This window comes from Carettochelys insculpta, chromosome 11 (assembly GCF_033958435.1).
Source record: "Carettochelys insculpta isolate YL-2023 chromosome 11, ASM3395843v1, whole genome shotgun sequence".
Taxonomy (NCBI): domain Eukaryota; kingdom Metazoa; phylum Chordata; order Testudines; family Carettochelyidae; genus Carettochelys; species Carettochelys insculpta.
The window spans coordinates 3,473,699-3,494,515 of NC_134147.1; the positions used below are offsets into that span (position 1 = coordinate 3,473,699).

The window sequence follows — 20,817 nt, forward strand, 5'->3', positions numbered from 1 at the left end:
TCTCCGCTGAAGAAAGCCCCTAACTGTGTAACTGGAGCAGCAGAACTCTAACTTCCCCCAACAGGGCTCAAAGAGAGCTAGCGCTGGTTGCAACAGGACACCCCCGGCCACCGACATCCATATGGCTAAAGAGACTATAAAATCAATGGACCAAAAAAAAAGTGTGTGTGTGGGGTGGCGGGGGGGAGGGGTTGTGGCAGAAAAGACCAAATAACACGGCATAACAATGGACCACGCTCATATGGGAAACACCATCTCTGTCTAATCTCCAAACACATCACGACTCTGGCCCATAGGAGCAGCCATTGACACTTCCTCTTACCTGAAGACCAAGATCTTGTCTCCCTGCTTCACACTTTCCTCAATCAGGTGGAACAGTAACACCATCTTGGGTGAGTTCTCCAGAACTCCCGTCTGGTAATCACACAGGATGTCCTTGGCCTACCCAGAAACGAGAGATGCGGTTACGTGGGGAAGTACGCGGTCACCAGAGAGCTCTGGAAAATGCACTGACCATAAGTGGCTCCTGCTCAGTGTACAAAATGCAATAAATCCAAGGCTGTCATCCCCGCCCCCCTTCACTTGAGAATCAAAACTGCTGTGGCAATGCCCAAGAAACAGCAGTCTCCCACGTGTCCTGGTAGGTGTTTGATACACAACATCAGTGACCTGCCTCTGGAAGGGAGCAGTACAATCGCTAGAGAACAGTATAAAAAGAGAAGCTAGGGGAATCTAGCGGACACATTCTGCCAGCTGTAGCTTCTATCTAGGTGATCTTCAGAGGCAGCCCTTTGTGGAACACATTACAACAACTCTGTGTCCAGGTGACAAAGGAATAAATTACTCAGGCATGGTCTGGATGGAAGGGGAGATGCCTCAAGCAAACAGACAGACTCAGATGAAAGAGATGGGTTTGGCCATTGCTGACCCCTGAAGCCACGGAGGATCCAAGGAGTTTAACTGCAGATTTCTTGGGCACTAGACAGACAGGAATCACCTCTAACATATCCTCAGGATGCCCACCAGCACCACCACTGCCTTATTCCACTTAAGGTTCAGCCTTCTCGCTCTCGCCCAAGTCCTAACCTCAGCCATGCTGGGGAGAAAACACAGACTCTGCACCATCCGGGCCTGAGGAAAACAAGGTGCAAAGCAGGGCACCAGCAGTACTGTGGCCTCATAATTCCCACAAGTAGCTTCTTATACACACTGAGCAAGACAGAGAGCAAGAAAAAGCTTCATAGCAGAGATCTCTCATGGCAGGGGAGAAAGTCCCAGGACTACAACAAGATCCCTGCTACGTGAGGTTTATTCCCAACCCCACTGCTGGTCTCCGATTTATAAACAGTGCACAGCCCCCAACAAAAGGGTCAAGGGCTTTTGACCTAATAAATGTTCAGTGCAGCCCACGTTTACTGAAAAAGGCTCAGAGCTGGGGACCTCACCCCGACGGAACTCACCCACTCGTAAGTAACCACTTGATTTGCTCTCTCCTGAAAAGGGTTGAAGCCAATGCTCTGGAGGAACTTGCTGTTGGTAGCTTCTCCAACTGGCGATGCTAAAGCATTAGTCTCAGTTTTGACTTTAATTCCTTGCGACTGGCAGCGAGAATTAGTTCCAGCTGTACCAAGGTCATCCACATCCAGGTCCTGCTCATTTGCTAGATTCTCTTTTTGCAGCGCCTCATACAGCACATCCGGGTGATTCCAAATCTTAGGGAAGAAGAAGAGGTAACAAGTGACACTGCACGAGCACAACCCGCCCGAGGCGCAGGTGGAGTCACCACCCCTCCCATGCAGTCAAAGGTTAATTACCCCACGGGAACGCACCAACCATTTTTAAATCGAATTCCTCCCATCCCAATTCATCTGAAAGGGAGTTTGTAAAGCACCACAAATTAAGCTCGTCTCACGGCATTAGAGTATTTAATGCCAGGGACTCTGACTGTATATTCTGAAGTCCGTTGTAGTCATGGCTGTCACTCGATAACGAGGAGCAGCAGACTAATAGAGTCTGTAGGAGACTGTGAGGACACACTGAAATTTTACCTGTTATAAAAGTAAGGCAGAGTCTGGTCAGCCAGTAAAGGGGAAAGCGCGATTCTGTCTTAGCACAAGGTACAAGCTGCTTCAACTGAGACCTGTCACCAAATGTCAGTAATCTTAAAGCTCCTCTGTTCAATGACTGACGAATGAACGCCACACACACACACACAGGAGCGAACGCAAAGTGTGAGGGATGCTGTTAGTTTGCACTGTGGGAAATGAAGGATTTTCTTGCCATTAAAGGCTGGGGCTTAGACCATTAGAGCTCAGTTCCTGGTTCTGGACCAGGCCTTACTGCAGGGTATGGGCAAGTCCATTACACTCTCTGTGACCCGGCTCCACATCTTTAACATGGGACCGATGATACCAGGAGGACGGTATATCACATCACGCAAAGGAACATCCACACCTTGCTTAAGACGCACTAAGGTGTCTTATCCTGTCTGTATCTACATCACTCTTCTTGCCCTATATACGGTGATATCGGCTCCTGCCCTTTCCACGTACGCTGCATAAGGAGCTCCCCTCTGGCTGGTACCCACCTTGCAACAGACGCAGAAAGCCTTGAGCGGGTTCAGTCCCAGCCAGCCACTGTTGCCTGCATCCCGGAAGCGGTTCATGAACTCTGTGTAGAGAGCCCGCTGGATTTTTGACAGACGCACCAGGATAACATGTTCTTCTTTGGAGGGGAGCTGAGCCTTCAGGACATTATGGCCTCGCCTGCAGAAGCGATCAGGAAAGGAAGCTCAGGAAAGAGAAGGACGTTCAGGGCTAGTGTCTTGCTCAGATTTCTGATGACCGCAAAGAGAAGGAACTCCAGGCAGAGGACACTCAGAACAAATTACAATGGAAGCCAGAGAAGTACAGTAAGCTCTGCTACCAATACAGCAAACATTAGCGCCTCCCCAGATAATGCGAAGGCACGTGCTGAAGGTGTTGCTAACCACTGTGCTAAATCCGGACAGACGGGCTTGCAGCTGAAACACAGCACTGGAAAGTAAGGGACCATGTGCCTACTTCTGTCTTTGGCTATGTCTACACTACTCCAGATGCTCGACCAGCTCAGGGTCGCTCTTCCAGAATTCGATTTTGCGTGCCTGGTAGAGACACATGAAATCGACCTCTCGGGGGTCACAGCTGATCCCTGTACTCCTCGCAGGATACCAGGAGTAAGGGAGGTCAACGGGAGAAAGAGGAGAGGACGGCCAGGTAAGTCGATTGCGCACACACTGATTCTAGCTATGCAACTGCTATAGCTAGAACTGTGTATCAGCAATCGACTTAGTTTCCCTAGCGTAGACACAGCCTTTGTCGACTTGTGCAGACCACGTCACTTACTCCTTCTGTGCTGTCTGGGTCCTCCACTGCAAAGCGGGGAGGGTTTGGGCCTCCCTGGAAGGGTACACTCATGTTCAGGGTTGTAAAATGCTTTCAGCTCCTCGGATGGAAGATGATAAAGAAAGGCAATTACCGATCGCCCGCTAATGCTTCTAAAGAAAGGAGAACTGAGCCGGCCTCCACTGTTGGCACGTGCTCCCTCGACCCATCCCACAGTACAGTACCAGCAGGGCAGTGTAACTTTACGCCCGCCACTAAGTCAGGGAGTAGCCCCCAAAGATCTCTCCTCAACTGCCAGGCTGAACCAAAGGGCCTTTCAGAGAAACGTGCAGGCACTTATTCTGGGGTCCCCTGTACAATTTCTCCTCTACGTCCACAACAGGATGAAAATCCAGGGTACAACTCATGCTCAGGAAGATAACACGAACCACCGTAACCAGCACAACTGCTCAATCAATGCGGCTCAACTGCGCCGAAGGAGCCGCCTGTGCAGACGCTAGTGCTGAAAAGCAGACGTGGACTCACCTCTGCACAAACCCCTCCAGCAGACTATGCAGGACATGACTGCGGTATCGCATGAGACGGACGTCCTGAGGCGTGCTATCAATACACTGCCCATTCAGGATGGGGCGCTCAAACATGTTGCTGAACTCCTGCCGGGTCCCCAGGAAGTCAGGGCGAACGAAGTCCACCATGCACCAGTATTCAATCAGGTTGTTCTGGAGCGGGTAGCCCGTCAGTACCACGCGCCGCCTGGAGCGGATGTTCTTCAGGGCCTGGGATGTGCTGGCGTGGCAGTTCTTTATCCGGTGTCCCTCATCGCAGATAACCACATCTGGGCCAGGGCGGGATAGCGCCTTCTCGATCCCTGGGGGGAAGAACCACAGAGTTATTCGGGCAGCTGATGTTCCTGCTTCGTATGGTAGCTTGCTCAACAGAAGGGGGGGGGAAACGTTGAAAAGGACGTTTTGCAGCAAAGGAAGCTGGGAAAAGTACTAGCTTGCTGTGCTGTGCAGGTGCTCGAGTACTATCTTCTACGGGACCAACTTCTGTTGGTGAGAGAGGCAACCTTATGGGCTTACACAGGGCTCTTCTTCAGAGTTAACGGATACCAGAGAGCAGGTCAGAATCATGAAAGAGAGCTTTGTGCCAGCTCAAAAGCATGTCTCTTCCCCCCAAAGAAACTGGCCCAATAAAAGACATTACTTCCCCCAGCTTGACTCTCAACTTCTGGCAGGGAACCCGGACGGCTCTGGGAATTAAAAACAGGCTCTTGAGCCACCAAACCCAGTCTGGCCTGGGTTGATAGTGACCCAGGTCACGTGATGTTCACGCGAGGGCCTACGAGAAGCGAGTTGGGAGTCTGTCTAGTTCCTCGTGGTCCTTTCAGTACGCACCTTACATTAGCAGAACACACACTGGCTCTTTTATTTGCAGCCTCGGCAGAGAACCCAAGGACTAAATGGGTACGGACATCTTTCTAATTCCAAGGGCAACCTTCCACAACAGGGCTGTTTCAGATCAGAGATGCCGAGAGGCAGCTATTTATTCTGCCCCTGCTCCGCTTAAAAGTTGGAGGACCAATTTCTAGCCAAGTCTCTCCCACGCCTTTTGCTAGCACAAAGTTCATTTAGAACCTACACACGAATAAGCTGTTATCAAGCACAGTCACAGGGGTAACAGTAACCACCTCGGACATTGTACCTGCGCGCACACTGACTATTCTCTGCTGCCAAGTGACTGTTTGCTCACTGAGTCATAGAATCTCCCAGCTGAAATTCTGTAACGAGGAGAGCTTTCCAGCAAGATGCCCTCTCCCACCTTTCAGAAGCTCCTGCTGACGATCCTCCTCATCTAGGTCAATAATGACAGGCCCAGCTTGCTTCTTTGTTTTCTTTTTCCTACCGCTGGCAAAGGACTTCTTCAGCGAAAGGAGACGGTACATCTCATAGCCCATGAGCAGCACCCCGCCCTCCGTCACCCAGTCGGTCACTACCTTTGCACGGGCAGCCGTCGTCCTAGAAAAACAAAGCACAAAAGTGTGAGACCTCCTCCCTGGCTATGCCTGAACCTGTGGAAATGGAGAGGCCGACTCATGGAAAGGACCCGTTCCCAGACTGAAAACATTTACTGGCATCAGCCCAAACCAGCAGACAAGTGCGATGAAGCCCTTTTCCGTGAATCTCTGGTAGAGGCTGCCAGGGTGCTGAGGGTAACAAGGCTGAGGAAGATGAACCATTAATCAGCTGTGAGATGCTGCACTCAACTCATATTTCACAGTGTCATGGAATCCTCTTATGTGTTGCATGAGGCAAGAGACCTCGCCAAAGCCCGTTTGCAGAGCATTCTGATGTCCGCGGCTGTCCTCCTCTCCTACTTGCAAACACACGCCCCTGCAACAATCTGAGAGGCAGCAGAATGCTTTCTTCTCCCTTCCACCAATATTAGGAACAAGCTCGCACAAGAGGCTGGCCGCCTCCGGCTTTTCAATACATCGGGGCACAGCAATGCCGCATTCAGTACCAGATGTACATCAGAGGCGCTAACGAAAACTCAATGGAACAGGAAGCATAGCCCTCTCAGGAGGTGAGGACTTCAGGGGCCAAATGTGTTACAGTGTCACAGGACCGACGACTGCCTTGAGATGAACATAAACCCCACCAGAGGGCAAGAGACACAATAGCCAAGAGTCAAGCAGACCTGCAGCAGCCAAGACTACACATTGTGGACAACTTCCGGGCCAATACGCTGCCTTATGTGATCTCTCCCTTGTGCACGTGGGGGCTAACTGGTTTAGAAGCTCACAGGCACTGCAAAACGGAGCAACAGTTGGAAGAAGGAATCAGACAGGACAGTGAAAATTCCCAGAAAAGCCGCCTGTAAGATAGGAATCACACCCAAGGGCTGAGGACTCATACGACAGCACCCACCCCAGAAAAAGCAATGCCACTCCCTACTGACCAATGCGCACGCAGCGTCAGCTCTGGCATCAGAGTTTTCCCGTCCTGATGGAGGAGGGGAAATGTGGTGGCAAGTTGGAAACCACAGTGGAGAAGGGCCAAAGTAAGTAATGATCGACACCGAGCCCCTCATTAAAAGGTGCACCTTTTCCAAGTAGCGAAGGCCTCAGGCAAGTGCATGTACAGCAGATATCCAGCAGGAGAGAATGTAAAAGGGCAGGGCATGGAATGAGATCAAATGAAGAGATTGCAGCAGTGCTACAGACACCCTGATCATGCAACTCCACCAAAAGCAGACTGGTTGCTCGTGGGGGGCCTTCATGGCACCTACTTGTGTTCATCGTTCAGGATATGGACTTTGAAGAAGCGCGGCTGAATTTCTTTTGGGTTATAGTCAGCAGGAAGAGTTTCGGGTGCTGGCAGCCACATGTTGAATTCTGCGAGCCAATTCTGGAGAGTGTTTACCTGGGGAGGGAAAAAGACGCACCTTAAGGACCGAGAAAGTATTCCCCAGAGCACCAAATTCAATCACCTAGTCCTGACAATACACAGCTCAGTGGGGCCTGGGGCTCAAACCCCGCTGTTCTCAGCCTGAAAGAGTGGGCCTTGATCAGCTGAGCGCTTGGGTGGCCACTCAGGAGAGAGTCAAAGGTTACCCAGCCGATTAGCAGACTGCCCATGGCTAGGTTTTGTTTCTGCTGAAGGTGCACACCTGCACGTGCCTTGGTGCACATAGAAAAACGTATTCCGCACACGGATGGAAAAGATTAAGAGGGAGCACTGACCATGCTGCACAATCTCAGGGATGGAGGGAATGAAAGCAGTGAACGTTACAATGAGGGTACATGAGGGCTCTCGCTAAGGCATCAGAAACCAATGCAGCCTCATCCCCATGACTATAAAACCCACACCCGCACTGAGGGACCTGACACTGCTTCACACAGGCTACTTACAGGTACAATGGCAAGGACAGTCTTTGCCTCCGTGTGCCGGAAAAGTACATCCAAGAAAGAGATGACTTGGATGGTCTTGCCCAGTCCCATGCTATGCGCCAAGATACACCCAAACCCACTGCTGCTTTTAAATCTCTCCAGGGATTCCACCAGGTTATCATACAGGAACCGGATTCCACCGATCTAGAGGACATAATGGAAGAGTTGCCAAAGAAAAGGTGGGAAAACAACAAAAGGGGGATGTAGCTACAGACTGCTAATCACAGTGGCTGTGTCTACACTAGCCCCAAACTTCGGTTTACTAATGAAGCGCTGAAATGCATATTCAGCGCTTCATTAGCATGCGGGCGGCCGCGGCGCTTTGAAATTGACGCGCCTCGCTGCCGCGCGGCTCATCCCAACAGGGCTCTTTTTTGAAAGGACCCCGCCTACTTCAAAGTCCCCTTATTCCCATCTGCTCATAGGAATAAGGGGACTTCGAAATTGACGTGCCTTGCCGCCGCGCGGCTCGTCCCAACGGGGGTCCTTTCGAAAGGACCCCGCCTACTTCGAAGTGCCGCGGTCGCCCACATGCCAATGAAGCGCTGACTATGTATTTCAGCGCTTCATTAGTAAACTTCGAAATGGCCATTTGCATGGCCATTTCGAAGTTTGGAGCTAGTGTAGACACGGCCAGTATGAGTTTCTAAGGTATATAAACACGAGGGGGAATTAGAGATTCACTGCAGTATTTCTGTCTATAAGGACTTAACAGGATTCCTCAGAAAATTGTCTGAAAAGATGAGGCTGATAAATTCTTATGCCTGTCCAGAGCCTACAGGGTTTGCGTTTTTGTTTTTTTTTGTCTTTAAGTAATTTGATACAATAATGCTCATCAAAGCATGAGGTGCAAGGAAAAAAAAAAATCTCTATCCATAGAATGCCAATGCCGTCGTACCTAGTTATGAAACTTTTCAGGGCATCACTCTGGACTGTAGTAACTCTAAATACTTTGCCTTTGACACTTGAAGGAATCCGATTTCCAACAACGAAGTTATAAACACATGAAAAGATGTTTACTTCTACATATTTTGACATCCTAGCAGCATAGGCTCTAAGTCTAAGACATCAGCATCCTGCTCAGCAGATATCACTAGCCAAAGAACTACGCAGCGTGGGATCTCATTTAATTTCTCGCCTTCATTTAATTCTGCACCGGCCACTACCACAAATCTTGGCCACAATCTTCAGGGTGGCAGCTCTGCCAACATCATCACTCCGACAAACCGCATGACCCCAGCAGCCTGGATTTCAGCTCCTGGACTGAGGAGGAGGTACTGCTGCAGTGCTGGTGCGTTCTGGGACTAGACTTCTTGTACCTGGTGAGGCTTTACAGCCTGGGCAAGCTGCGGAGCCAGGAAAATGTCCTCTTCGTTTGGTGGATGGTTGATGTTGACGATGACCTGCCCCAGGGCATCCAACTGATTTAAGGCGTCATTCACATGAGAGCCGCTGCTCTCTTCAGTAGCATCATCTTCCCCCTCGTTGGCAGAGTCACTGCTGTCCACGATCTGGAGGGCCTCATCTTCTCCTGAACTCAATTCGATCACTTCTGCAAAACAGCCAGAGCGGGGAGGGGAGTTAACTTTGCACTAGACTTGTGAAGAGGAGTCAAATTCGATCCCTTTGTAACCAAGGATTCAAAAATACCCATTTCAAATGCAGATATGACAGTCTGGATACAGTCTGTAGCCAGGGATTGACCAGGGTTGCTTCCCCTCATGCTGTAAAGGTTAAGTAGGGATAATTTGGGGGGGGACACTACCAGAATAAGCACTGGCACCATCGAGACCTGACTGGTGATGGACAAGAGAGTTTGTCAGACCACGGGAGGTCAATATTGTCTAGCAGCATTACCAACGCTTCCGCTGCTTTTTAGGCTTTTAGAAGACATTTAGGGGTAAATTACAACTAAATAACAGCCCGGAAAGATCAGAGCCAGGACTGGTGGCTGGAAACAAACTTTATGGGACCGCAGGAAACTTGGTCATGCCCGTAAGTGGACATCCAGCTAACTAAAATCGAGCCGGACCACAGATGTTGCCAGACAGGAGAGGTTCAACCCACACTCCTCCTCCCCCCGACATTAGTTACATAAAATTTGAAGATAGACACTGTCATGTGGGAGACCTAGATAGATGAAACTGGCTAAATGGGACCACCTGGAAGATATGGGGGTGTGTGATAGGTTGGTTGTGAGCCTTACCATCTTTAATGCTATGTAGTATTCCTTTTGTGTCATCTTCACTGCCGCTGCTGGTGCTATCCAAGCAGATCACTTCCTCAGCTAGGACCTGAGGAGGAAGCTGAGTGGCCTCGGCTGTTCTTAAAACTATTTCCTCTACACAAAAATAGTAAATAATATTAAGCAATTCTACTAATAAGCAGGAAAGAGATAAAACTGTTCACACGCAAGTCAATAGTTACTCCTGCATTTGACTCACGTAATCAGTCCTGGGATTCTCTAGAATGGACTCTTGCTGTTTAATCTATTATGCCTCAGTTTGGCCTGTCACTTCATCTCTCTTTTCCCCCGTCTCAAGACAATGATCCACTCATTGTTGAGATGCTCTCTGTTATAAGCCATCTCTGGATAACGTTCCCCACAGAGATTCCAATGCTCATTTTGTACCAAAAGCTGAGAAAAACGGGATCATCTTTTAATCATCTGATGTCATACAACGGAGGAAAAATGTTCCCTTTTCCTTACTTTGTGCTACATCCTGTAGAAAGCACAAATGCCTAAGGCTGAAAGGAGGAAGTCTGCAGAAATCTTCTTCTGGAACTGCAACCTTGTGCTCCAGGATTTAAGCTTTCACTTTTGGCAAATAACTCTTAAGTCTTGATGTTTGTTCCGAACATTTTAAAAATATGAAGAGAGAGTGTAACCAACATAATGTGGTCAGCAGGAGACAGCAGACAGCCTGGAAAACCAGCTCAGAGGTTTCAATGTTAACTTTGGCAACGTCCAGATTAGAGCAATTTGTCGACAGAGGTTTTCATTGGAGGATACCTTCCGATAAAACTTCTGTAGACAGATCGCAGCCAACCTGCCACGCGGATTGCAATGCGGATTAAATGCACTGTTGACAGAAAGTGGTCGGACTGCTTGGCTGCTCTATTGGCAAATTGGCCAGCAGGAAGCACAGGAGACAGGGTTGCCTGGTGTCCCGGAAGCCCAGTCCGTCGACAGAAGTGTCCCCCCAAGAATGTCCGGACCAGCCTTTTGTCAACAGATCTCTGTCAACACAGGCCTTCTTCCTCATGGCAAGCAGGGCACAGCTGTCATCAAAAGTGCTGCGTTCTGTCGACTTGCTATCGACAGAGCACCCGTGGCAATCTGGACACTCCACAGGTTTTGCCAGCAAAACAGCTGTTTTTGATAACAAAACCCTCTAGTACAGATGTAGCCTTTGAAGGCTAATCATGCAAATTTAAATGCACTGTCCATTATTTCACTGCTGGTCAAACCATGTAAGTGAGCAGAGCAATGGCCCAATGGACACAGCACACCACCTAACCAGACTCAGGTTTGCTTTCCACCTCTCAAAAGGCAGACTTTAGTCTGAGAGCGGGGATAGGCAGGGTACCACTTTCTACTCCTCTTCCGCTACTCTCCTTAGTGAGCTCCCCTCTGCTGACCTGGAAGCAGCTCTAGCGGTACAGTGGGGATGGCCGTCGGATAGTCCTTTCGCTGCTGCTCCAGGCGTTTTCTTCTCTCCAACTCTTCCAGCTGGGCTGCTTTCGTCACAGCCTCAAGTTGGTCCTCCCGCAGCAGCTTTCTGAGCACAGGGCAAAATACACACAAAAATGTTATTTCCTTATACCCACAAGCAAGCGATCCTAAATAACCTGGAGCCAAGTGTTGGCTGGTTGGAAAAGGTGAGTGGCTGAGTTGCGTGTCTATGCTGAGATACTTAGGAGCAGTACAATTGAAAGGATCTTGCTGTCAACAGCAGTGTATGTAAGTTATTTTCTTTCTGAGGTGTTAGCGTCTACATGCAGCCAGCACAGGCAGAGGGACGTTTGTGTGAGAACTGGTGCTTTGTTTCCTAACAAAAGCCTTCCACAACAAAAGAGGAAACAAGTATTTTCAAGACACGTTCCTGTTCTCCAGGTCTCTCCAGGACCCCTGGCCTCACACGCATTTCAAATAAGCTTAGGAGTTATCTTACATACAATCCCATGAGCTTTCAAAAGTTTTGCTGTTTTCCTTCATTCAGACTAGCGTGAAAGACAACACATCTGCAGCTCAGGACACCAGGCTCCTGTATCCTGAAACCAAGTACAGTCAGTGGTAGTCCAAGGCTTCCCCATCCTGCCCTGCCAACTCACTCCAGCCCTCATATGTAGGGACCTCGTCCTCTCTGAGTAAGGAGATATTTTAGTATCCAGAACTCTAATAAACTATTGTTCCTTTGGCTGAGGCTGCCAAAAAGGGGGCTAACTAGTACCCACTGCCACATGAACCAGACTAAACCACCAATCAATTATTTTTGCAAAAGAGGTGTCAAACCGCCATAGCTGGTGTAAGGCTCCGTACTCCATTACGACTCCCCTGAACATCTAGTTCCCTGAGAATAAATGTTATCTCAACCATCTAACAGCTCTAACTCCTGCCACACAGCACAGGAGGGGACCTAAAAATATCTCAAATTGCTACAATGTAAAAAACAAAGGAGAAACTGATTTTCAACTTTTTAGCATCTGGCTGCAACCCGAGCTTTCTTGCAAACAAACATCTAACATGGCGCAGGAAAAGGATTTATTTTAGGCTACTTATCACATCAGCTTGTAGAGCAGAGGCACGCCCTGTACTCTAGTGCAGAATGTAATGGTGACCTGATCCTCAACTTTTTGGTTTTAAAATCTAGATGTGAATTATTTTGCTGATTTCACATATCTGCTGTGATGCGGCTGAACAGGTTCCTCTTCCCAGAGTTCAACTAGCTGCCTCCACCCCCTGCCTCTGGTAAAATACTTTGGATTTGAAAAAAAGAGATTGGTTTGCTACCAAGGCTGGTGGCGAAAGCCTAGCAGAAATACACACTCAACTGATTAACCTCCACTTTCCCCATTCAGACAGTAGAACCCTCTGCCCTTCCCATTCCACTGATGTCCACCTTATGTTCCTCCTCATGTGAGAAGGTTTCTGAGCCCTCTTCTTTTTGGTGTCCTCAGAGGCCAGGCTCTTATGCTGGTTCTGCAAGAGTCGCTCTGCCCGCTCGCTCTGAGATGAGGTAGTTGAAGTAGAGCGCTGCCAGGCCCCATCATCCCCACGCTGAACATGGTCACTGTTGAACACGTCTTCCTGGGGCTGGTCTGAAAAGACAGAGCAACAGCAAGTGGTAATCAACCACTGTACGCCATCAGTCAGTTTTACACAACTGCGAACACCGGCTTGAGCTGAAAGACCAACTGGAATAGTTCACCCCTCTCCTGGTTCATATGTACATATTTCTTTGAAGGCCAAACTTGTAGACAGACATCTCTGCACTGAAGAGTGCAGTGCTGAAGCTCTAGAGCAGTGTTTTGTGAACAACATGCAGGGGTGCCCTAGGCACTTGGAAAACTAATTCAGCGTTTTACAGTGAATAACCATTTTACGATTATAACAGTCATGGAAAACGCAAAGACAATTTTATTTCTGCATCTCACAAGAGCGGTAGCCGTCTGGCAACAAAGCAAGGTTGACTAACATTGTGTTAGCCTGCCCTCTCCTCTAACCTTCTTCTCTGGATACAGTCTTACTTCTTCACACCTGATTAAATTACTTCATTTCGGTTTTGCACCACATGATGCTGTTTGGATTTTTGTTTGTTATTTTGGTCTGACAACAATGATTTTTGGAAGAAAATTTTCATGGGTGTTCCTCATAAAAATATTATTGTTTGGTGTTCCAGGGTTTCAAAAGTTTAAGAAACCCTGCTCTAGAGCCAGTATTTGTCTCCCGCGAAAGAGATGGCTGCACCACTAAAAACAGAACCAGAAGAGAGAGAAAGCCTCCAGGGCCCTAACATGAAAACAAAGTGAACAGATTCTAATTCACGCACAATGTGTTCTGCCCTGAGACTCCACCTCCTAGTGGCCAGAATTAGTGTTGACGAGAAGAGGGAGTCAAAGGTGGTCCAAGACACTCTTTCCTCTGCCCAGAGCTGTTTGGGCAGAGAAACGTTCCCAGTTGTACACCACAAGAAGAGCTCCCCAGCACTGCTTGGGTGCTTAACTCGATTCATTTTTGAGGGGTTTTTGGAAGATGAAATGAAAATGTCCAGGCTTCATTTCAACCATCGCCCTGGGGTGAAAGAACTACCCCAGCCCTCTCTAACCACAGCAGGATGGGGCCAGGTGAGAAGCACCTCTCCATCGCCACTGCAGTTTCAGTGGGTGCAGCTGGGACAGGTCCAAGTTCATCGCCCCTGTTGCTCCCCAGCCAGAGTGAGTGATGCAGCAAGCTGGGCACTGCCAAGGGGGAACCACAAGCAATGGGGGGGCACAGCTTCAACCCCTGCCTTCCCTAAGGGAGCCTGGAGAGTGGGAGGCTCAGAACGCTGGCAATCCCAGCCAGCCAGGAGGGTGGGCTCCCTCAGCCAACCCCTTTCACCTACCCAGTGATTTTGTCTCTCTTCTGCAGGGTTTTATGAGATGCAGTCCAATGCCAGGCACATCCCATCTTCCTGGGACCGCCAAACCCCAACCTTGCTTTAAGACAGGATAAGGAGCAGCTGCCTGCCAAAGCTGGGGTTCCTAGCTCTTACCATCAAGAAGGAGTTCTTGAACAAACAAACTCTCTCAAATCTACAGTAGATTAGGGCAGCCTGCAAGTCTAGATGTAGCTAAACCGCAGTGTGTGTGGGGTGCATGCCGAGCAGGGCTGTGAGAACTAAATCAGACACACGGTCCATCTAGCTCGGTATTCTGCCTACTGACAATGGCCAATGTGAGATGCTGCAGAGCAAATGAACAGAACAGGACAGTTATCAAGTCGCCCATCCCTGTCCTCCGGTCCCAGGATCAGGAGGCAGCTGAGGGACACCCGGAGCATGGAGGCCACATCCCTGACCACCTTGGCTTAATTTAGCTAATTCTTTTTGAACCGCATTGTACTCGTGGCCACCAAAGCACCCTGTGGTAGAGAGGATCCAATAAGCTTCTTAAAAGGAAAATGATCCAGAATCCCCCCCACCCCCCCAAAAAAAAAACCTGTCCAATTTTACAGCAGAGGAACAACTTGGCACTCTGACTCCTGATCAACTCTGCTCCTCCTATACCCCGGGGTGTCCCACAAGCTAGCCACTCGCCACACATGGCTATTCGGCCAGCTGAGTGGGGCTAGTTGGCTTGAATAATAAATATATTTTCAGAATAATGTGGCTAGTTCACTATAGTGGCTACTGCTTCCGATCTGGTTCAACACCACGGTCCTAAGCAAAGGGTTCAAGAACCCAGCAGGGGCTGCTTCTGGAACAGATAAGGGGGTGGGGGAGAGAAAAGGCTGTGACAAGGAAGAGGGAAAGGTCCACCAACAGCCAAGATGTTCAGTGATACTTGGACCTTTGAAAGCTGGTGGAGCCCCCTCTGAAAGGGGAGATGGCTGCAGCAATGAAGGCTAGCACAGTGTAACATGTCAGGCACACATGTACCACTAGAAGCTGCCATATTAACATCCCATTTACATTGGCCTTACTACGGATTTCGCCCCCTCAAAGCTGGTATCCCAAGAAGGGTATTTTGCTGAGCACAGTGACCAGCGCTGCAAGCTCAGCCCAGCAGAGATTCGTTAGCCATCACCCAGAGCTGTTTGCATTTGTCCTCAATCAAAATTAATGCAGGACTTCTGAACACAGCACATCCTGGGCCACAGCCAGGATATGAACCCAGAATGGGCCCTTTTCTATACATATGTGAACCACTAACCTTCCTCTACACTAGAAGAATGCTCATCAGCAACAGATACCACCAAAATATACAGCGGGCCTTGTGCTGAACACGGAACACTGCTTTGCTGCAAATGTAGACATGGACAAACTGATCTCTGGTATAAAGCTGGTGGGTTTTCTAGCATAGACAGGGGTTAGGATCTATTACTGCCATATGCCTCCCTAAGCAAACAGCCTCACAGAGCACACGTTCTATTCATTTACAGGGAGAAACCAGCATGCAGAAAAGAATCCATTTTCCTGGGCCTCCCAGATAACAGCTTTGCCATTTGAGCTAAAGATGCAGTTTGGTCACATTACCCACAGTTCTTTGACATTGTTTTGTCTTGATTCACAATTATATAACTAGATCAAAAGATTGGATAAAATAGGGCAAAGGAAAGCAGCAACAGCAGCAACGTGACCACATTCTACAGGATGAGTCATTAAACAAGTAACTTTCCTAGAGCCAAACAAAGCCATTGGTTTCCCTGCTGCCATCCCACTCTGAGTCACCGGGAGCCGGGCACAGTTAGAGAGGAACGCAAAGTCATACTCGTTTTGCCACCTCTTTTTCAGCCCCCGCCAGTCCTTCTCTTTGCACTGACTCTTCTCCAGCAGAGGGTACTGCAGGGAAAACCTGCCTAATAACACAATTCACAATCTACCCAGAAGGAAGGTGGAGCAATCTACAATACATGTTTCTCTCTCCACCTTTCATATTTACTTTTCCCTCCTCTTTTTTGCATTTGTGCCAAGCCTACTTAACACATGCTGGAGTGCAGGTGAGACACAGCCGTGCCCAGAATTTAAAACAACAAAACACACTTGTACCCAAGCAAAAATATGAAACTCAATTCTGATAAAATGGGTTGTCCATGTTCAAACACAACTTGACTGGTCAAGCAAACACCTTGTTCAACCACAACCACATTAACTAATAGTTCAATGCAGTTGTTTGCCCCGTGTATGCAACTCCTAAAACGAGGACATCAAAATGTCACCACACATGAGATATACCCATCTTGACAATGATGTCTTGTCCACATTAGGGACTTCACCAAAAAAAAACCAAAAAAACAAAAACACACACCCCAGTGGTTCAGCTGATGCGGTATTAAAACCAGTGTGAAATGTGGCGCAGCAAGGTTGCTGTGGCTACCACGTTGTTAAATAAAGCTGCTTTTCAGCAGGCTTAACATGCATTTAAGCCACGAGAAGGTACTAGAATCTTGTCTAGGCTACAACTCCAAGTGCAGTTGAGCTGATATTCGACCCAGCCGGGTTTATTTTTACTAAATTCCCTCCGGAAGACGCTTTTAAAATCCTGTGCTGAACCCTGACCAAATATCAGTCTTGCAGTAGTAACGCTGTTACTGTCTGTGACACGGGGCGTGAGGGATCGGTCTAGCAGCATGCTCCCACTACACACTCCACTGAAGGACTCATCTGCCGTGGATACGATCAGCAGCTTTTTGCACAATGTTACAATTTATCAACCCTGTTTTGCACATCCACCGCTGCCTAACCATGTTTATTTTATCAGTGCCCTGGGGGAAAGGTCTGGCAGTTTATCCCAAACAGTACCAGCTAAGGGAGCGCCACCAGCAGGACAGACAGCCCCGCACACGGGAGAACTCTACCTATCCAGGGAGCTGCACTGACATACTTCAGGGATCCTAACTAACCAGCAATTGGACTCGGGCTAATAGTCAAGTGCTGGCCTAGGCAGCTGGCAAGGATGAACCTGGTTTAGCTTCTACAGTTACTAATCATGTACCCGATGTGCGGCACAGTGACACAAACCACATATGCCATGAACTCTTCAGGCAGAGAACCATCTCTTTGTCACGTGTTAGGATTGCACCTGGCCCAGCGAGCGCCCAGTCCATGACTAGGGTTCCTGAGCGCTACCACTTGTATTCACACGAACGATAACTGTCACCAATTGGTTTCTCACAGCCTGTCTACACTCACCGACTCAAGAGACCTGGTTACAGCTTGGCTCCACTTTTTAACACAGACAGAACCTTAACCGTGTTCTGGACCTGGACTTTGGACATGCTATGTCTGCATTACAGATTAGAATGGTTTTCTAACAGCCAGCAGACAGCTGCATTGGAATTAGCTCACCTATGTCAGCTGGGTAGACCAGCCTAAATAAGCTCTGTCTGTGAGGCAGAACTGCACCCTTGCAACTTTTACCCCTGCAAATAAACTAGTGGAAGGAGCAGTAATACACCCAATGGCAGGCACCTTCTGTCAGGTGCACAGAGTGTACTACATCCATACACAGCCTTTGCAGCCGCTGTTGGAAGTCCTAGGGATTGTTTCAAACATCCCACAGTGTGAAGCACAACTATCAGCCGCAGGTTCATGTTTTCTGTGGTTGGCTTTGGCAGAGTTTTTTAATCATCTAGATGGAAAATGTGCTTCTTTTTAAGCATATTTTATTTTTATCTACCTAAATGTTCACACTCGTGCAAAATTATAGGTTTTAAGCATTTACTTTGCTTTATTTGAATATTGCTAGTTGTAGAAAACTCTGGTGGAGAATCAGACAATTGTTCAATGAGAGGAGATGTTGATATTTAAAAAAAAAAACACAAATCAAACCATACAAAGTAAATATCATTAAATCAGACTAATGAAAGTTCTCAAGCAGCAATTTTCTTGCTTTGCCAATCAGCAGACTTACGTAATTATTGCTGGACATATTTTTCAGGGAGAGGGTTGTACAGTGACATCAGGGTTTACTGATATTCACCAATAAGTATCTAATTTTCCTAACCTATCTGTGGGGCACGGTGCACATTTTATACAGTTCTGTCTTGTCCAGCAACTGTATGTGCACAGATGAGTAGGGACTATACTTGTTAACCACGGACTGCATGGGGCAGTCACTACCGGACTGCAGCTGGGTCTGGTGACCACTTTAGGGGCTGGCACTCAAGGGGGTCAGGAATTCCATTTTTTTTTCCTTTTCCCGGGCATGTTTCGTCTTGACAAAAGATGACTGAGGGGGTCTGACAATGGTCTTCAAATATGTTAAGGGGCATCATAAAAAGGGGATGGTGAGGACATGGCCACTGAGGGAAGGACAGGTAGTCATGGGGGTTTACCTGCAAGAGGGGAGATTTTGGCTACAGCCTTGGTGTCTAACATGCTATCCACATGGGGCTATTTGGCCGGTTGAGTGCAGCTTGAAGAATTAGGATATTTTCAGAATAATGTGGCTAGTTTGCTACAGCAGTAGCTATTTTAGCGGCTACTGCTTCAGAACTGGTTGGACCCCACGGGGTTAGACAGTAGGGAGAAATCCATAAAGATAGTGACGCACTGGAATGGACTTCTTCCAGGGGAGGCTGTGGAATCCTCACCACCAGAGGTTCCCGAGACCAGACTGAACAAACACCTGAGAGCAATGGTCTAGATTCATTTGCCTCCACACAAGGGACTGAATTTGAGGACTTCTAGAGAGGTCCTCCCGAGCCCTGCATTTCCATTAGTCTCTGATAATCCCTGGCTCTCTGTGCCCAAAACACAAATCAATCCATCTCTTGGCAAGCTGGCCCCACCAGCTCTCAGGGTCCAGAGCCTTTGAAAACCTCAGCAGTTTTTATCAGGCCAGCTAATTAGAGAGTACAGAGACTCTGTTCTCATTTTAAAATAATCAGCCTCAGCCCTTCAAGCAACTCTGCAGCATTAGGCCCCTCCCACCTAGAGCGGCCTAACAAAGAACTAATTATATAACCATTACATAAGGTGACACACCCACCCACCCAGCACAGGCATATAACCAATTTTTTTCTGGTCCTCTGAAAGCTAGCCGGGTCCCAGGGGAAAACACCAGCAATCTCACCTCCCGCTCTCGAACAGATCATCACACTGACCAGAAAGCCTGCTCTATAACCAGCATTCACCACACTTCTCTTCTGGTCATGGTATTTTTCCCTTTCCTATATTCCCTACTCATGCCTACCTGGCGGGGGCTGAACAGAGGACCACAGAACACAACTTTCAATGGAGCTCCCCTGGAGGACTTTGCTAAGGAGTCAAGTGACACCTGCCCTCACCCTATGGAGCTGACCAAAGCAGCACAGAAGTCTGCAGCGCAGTTCAGAGCAACATCTTTGTTGCAGAGATGCAACTTGCATAATCTACTGGTTGCAGCATCTAATGCTTCACCTTGCCTGTGCTAGCCACGCGATAGGTTGATACGAAAGAGGAGGGCAACTGGCATCTGTGTCAATTAGCTGTCGACTTCGAGCTCTTGGGGAAGTTGCAAATGTGGCTCTCAGCTGGGCAAAGCAATCGGCCCCCACTGCCTCGGGACCATGAACTCTGATCTCCTCACAAAGCGGACAGCAGAGCAGCCTCCCCGAGCAGAGCTAGTACCTCACCCTCACTGATGAGCAAAAATACTCTACGAAAAGCAATTGTTAGTGGAAACACAACCCAATTCCCAGTCGCTCTGATTCCTCACATTTGCACACAGCGCTGGCTGCAGTAGCTAGTATCTTGCTATGAGTCACCAGTGAGACACAAAGTGAATCTTCCAGTCTGTATCTGCTCAAGCCCTGGAGCTTTCTGGCTGATGACCGCTGCTTCTCCTCGCCTGTCACACAGCACAGGTATCAACTCTGCTGTCCTCATTAGCACAACTTGACTTATCGAGGAGTTAACAATGCCAGGTCTCTCTTTTGTACTTGTCACAAACACTAGAGGCAGAGTATGTCATAGGAGTATAACAAACAGCTTCACTTGCAGATGTAGTAACACATTTTTCATTTATCTAGATATTTATAGTGATCGCTCACTGCAGCATTTTGAAGCTTCAAAAACTGCTGGATCAGTTCTCCAAAGTGTGCAAGGACTTTGGGCTTACCATCAGCCTAAAGAAGACAAACGTACTTGCTCAGGATGTTGCTGAATCCCCATCAATCAGCATTGACAACTATACGTTAGAGGTCGTCCACGAGTTCATTTACCTCGGGTCCACCATCACTGACACCCTGTCGTTGGACACTGAGCTAAACGGGAGGATCGGAAAAGTGGCCGCAACTCTGTCCAGACTCAGCAAGAGAGTGTGGAACAACAACAAGCTGTACACTCACACCAAAATGCAAGTCTACAGAGCCTGCATCCTCGGCACCCTCCTTTATGGCAGCGAGACTTGGACCCTGTATGCCCGCCAGGAAAAGAGGCTGAACGTCTTCCACTTGCGCTGCCTCAGGCGCATCCTTGGAATATCATGGAAGGACAGAGTGACCAACACCATCGTCCTCGAGCAAGCTGGAATCCCAGCCATGCACACCCTCCTCAGGCAGCGTCGGCTCCGCTGGCTTGGCCACGTCCACAGGATGAACGGTGGAAGGATTCCAAAAGACATCCTGTATGGCGGGCTAGCCTCTGGCAAAAGACCTCCCGGACGCCCCCAGTTGCGCTACAAAGATGTCTGCAAGAGAGATCTCAGAGAGGCAGACATCAAGCTGGACAACTGGGAAGAACTAGGGGACGACCGCGGCAGATGGAGGCAGGGGTTACACAAGGGCCTTCAGAA

General features: G+C 48.6%; 1 protein-coding gene across 1 annotated transcript in view; it reads right to left on the minus strand.

The window, feature by feature from the left end:
- RAD54L2 (RAD54 like 2) overlaps positions 1-20,817 on the minus strand; it is an 83,528-nt gene that overhangs the window by 8,853 nt on the left and 53,858 nt on the right. The window contains exons 3-13 of the mRNA XM_075005080.1: positions 12,459-12,657; positions 10,978-11,117; positions 9,542-9,676; positions 8,655-8,887; positions 7,297-7,479; positions 6,675-6,808; positions 5,205-5,401; positions 3,909-4,251; positions 2,588-2,765; positions 1,461-1,712; positions 323-441 (exon numbers count right to left, since the gene is read on the minus strand). Of these exons, the coding sequence (XP_074861181.1) occupies positions 323-441; positions 1,461-1,712; positions 2,588-2,765; positions 3,909-4,251; positions 5,205-5,401; positions 6,675-6,808; positions 7,297-7,479; positions 8,655-8,887; positions 9,542-9,676; positions 10,978-11,117; positions 12,459-12,657 (2,113 nt within the window). The remainder of the gene's footprint in view (positions 1-322; positions 442-1,460; positions 1,713-2,587; positions 2,766-3,908; positions 4,252-5,204; positions 5,402-6,674; positions 6,809-7,296; positions 7,480-8,654; positions 8,888-9,541; positions 9,677-10,977; positions 11,118-12,458; positions 12,658-20,817) is intronic.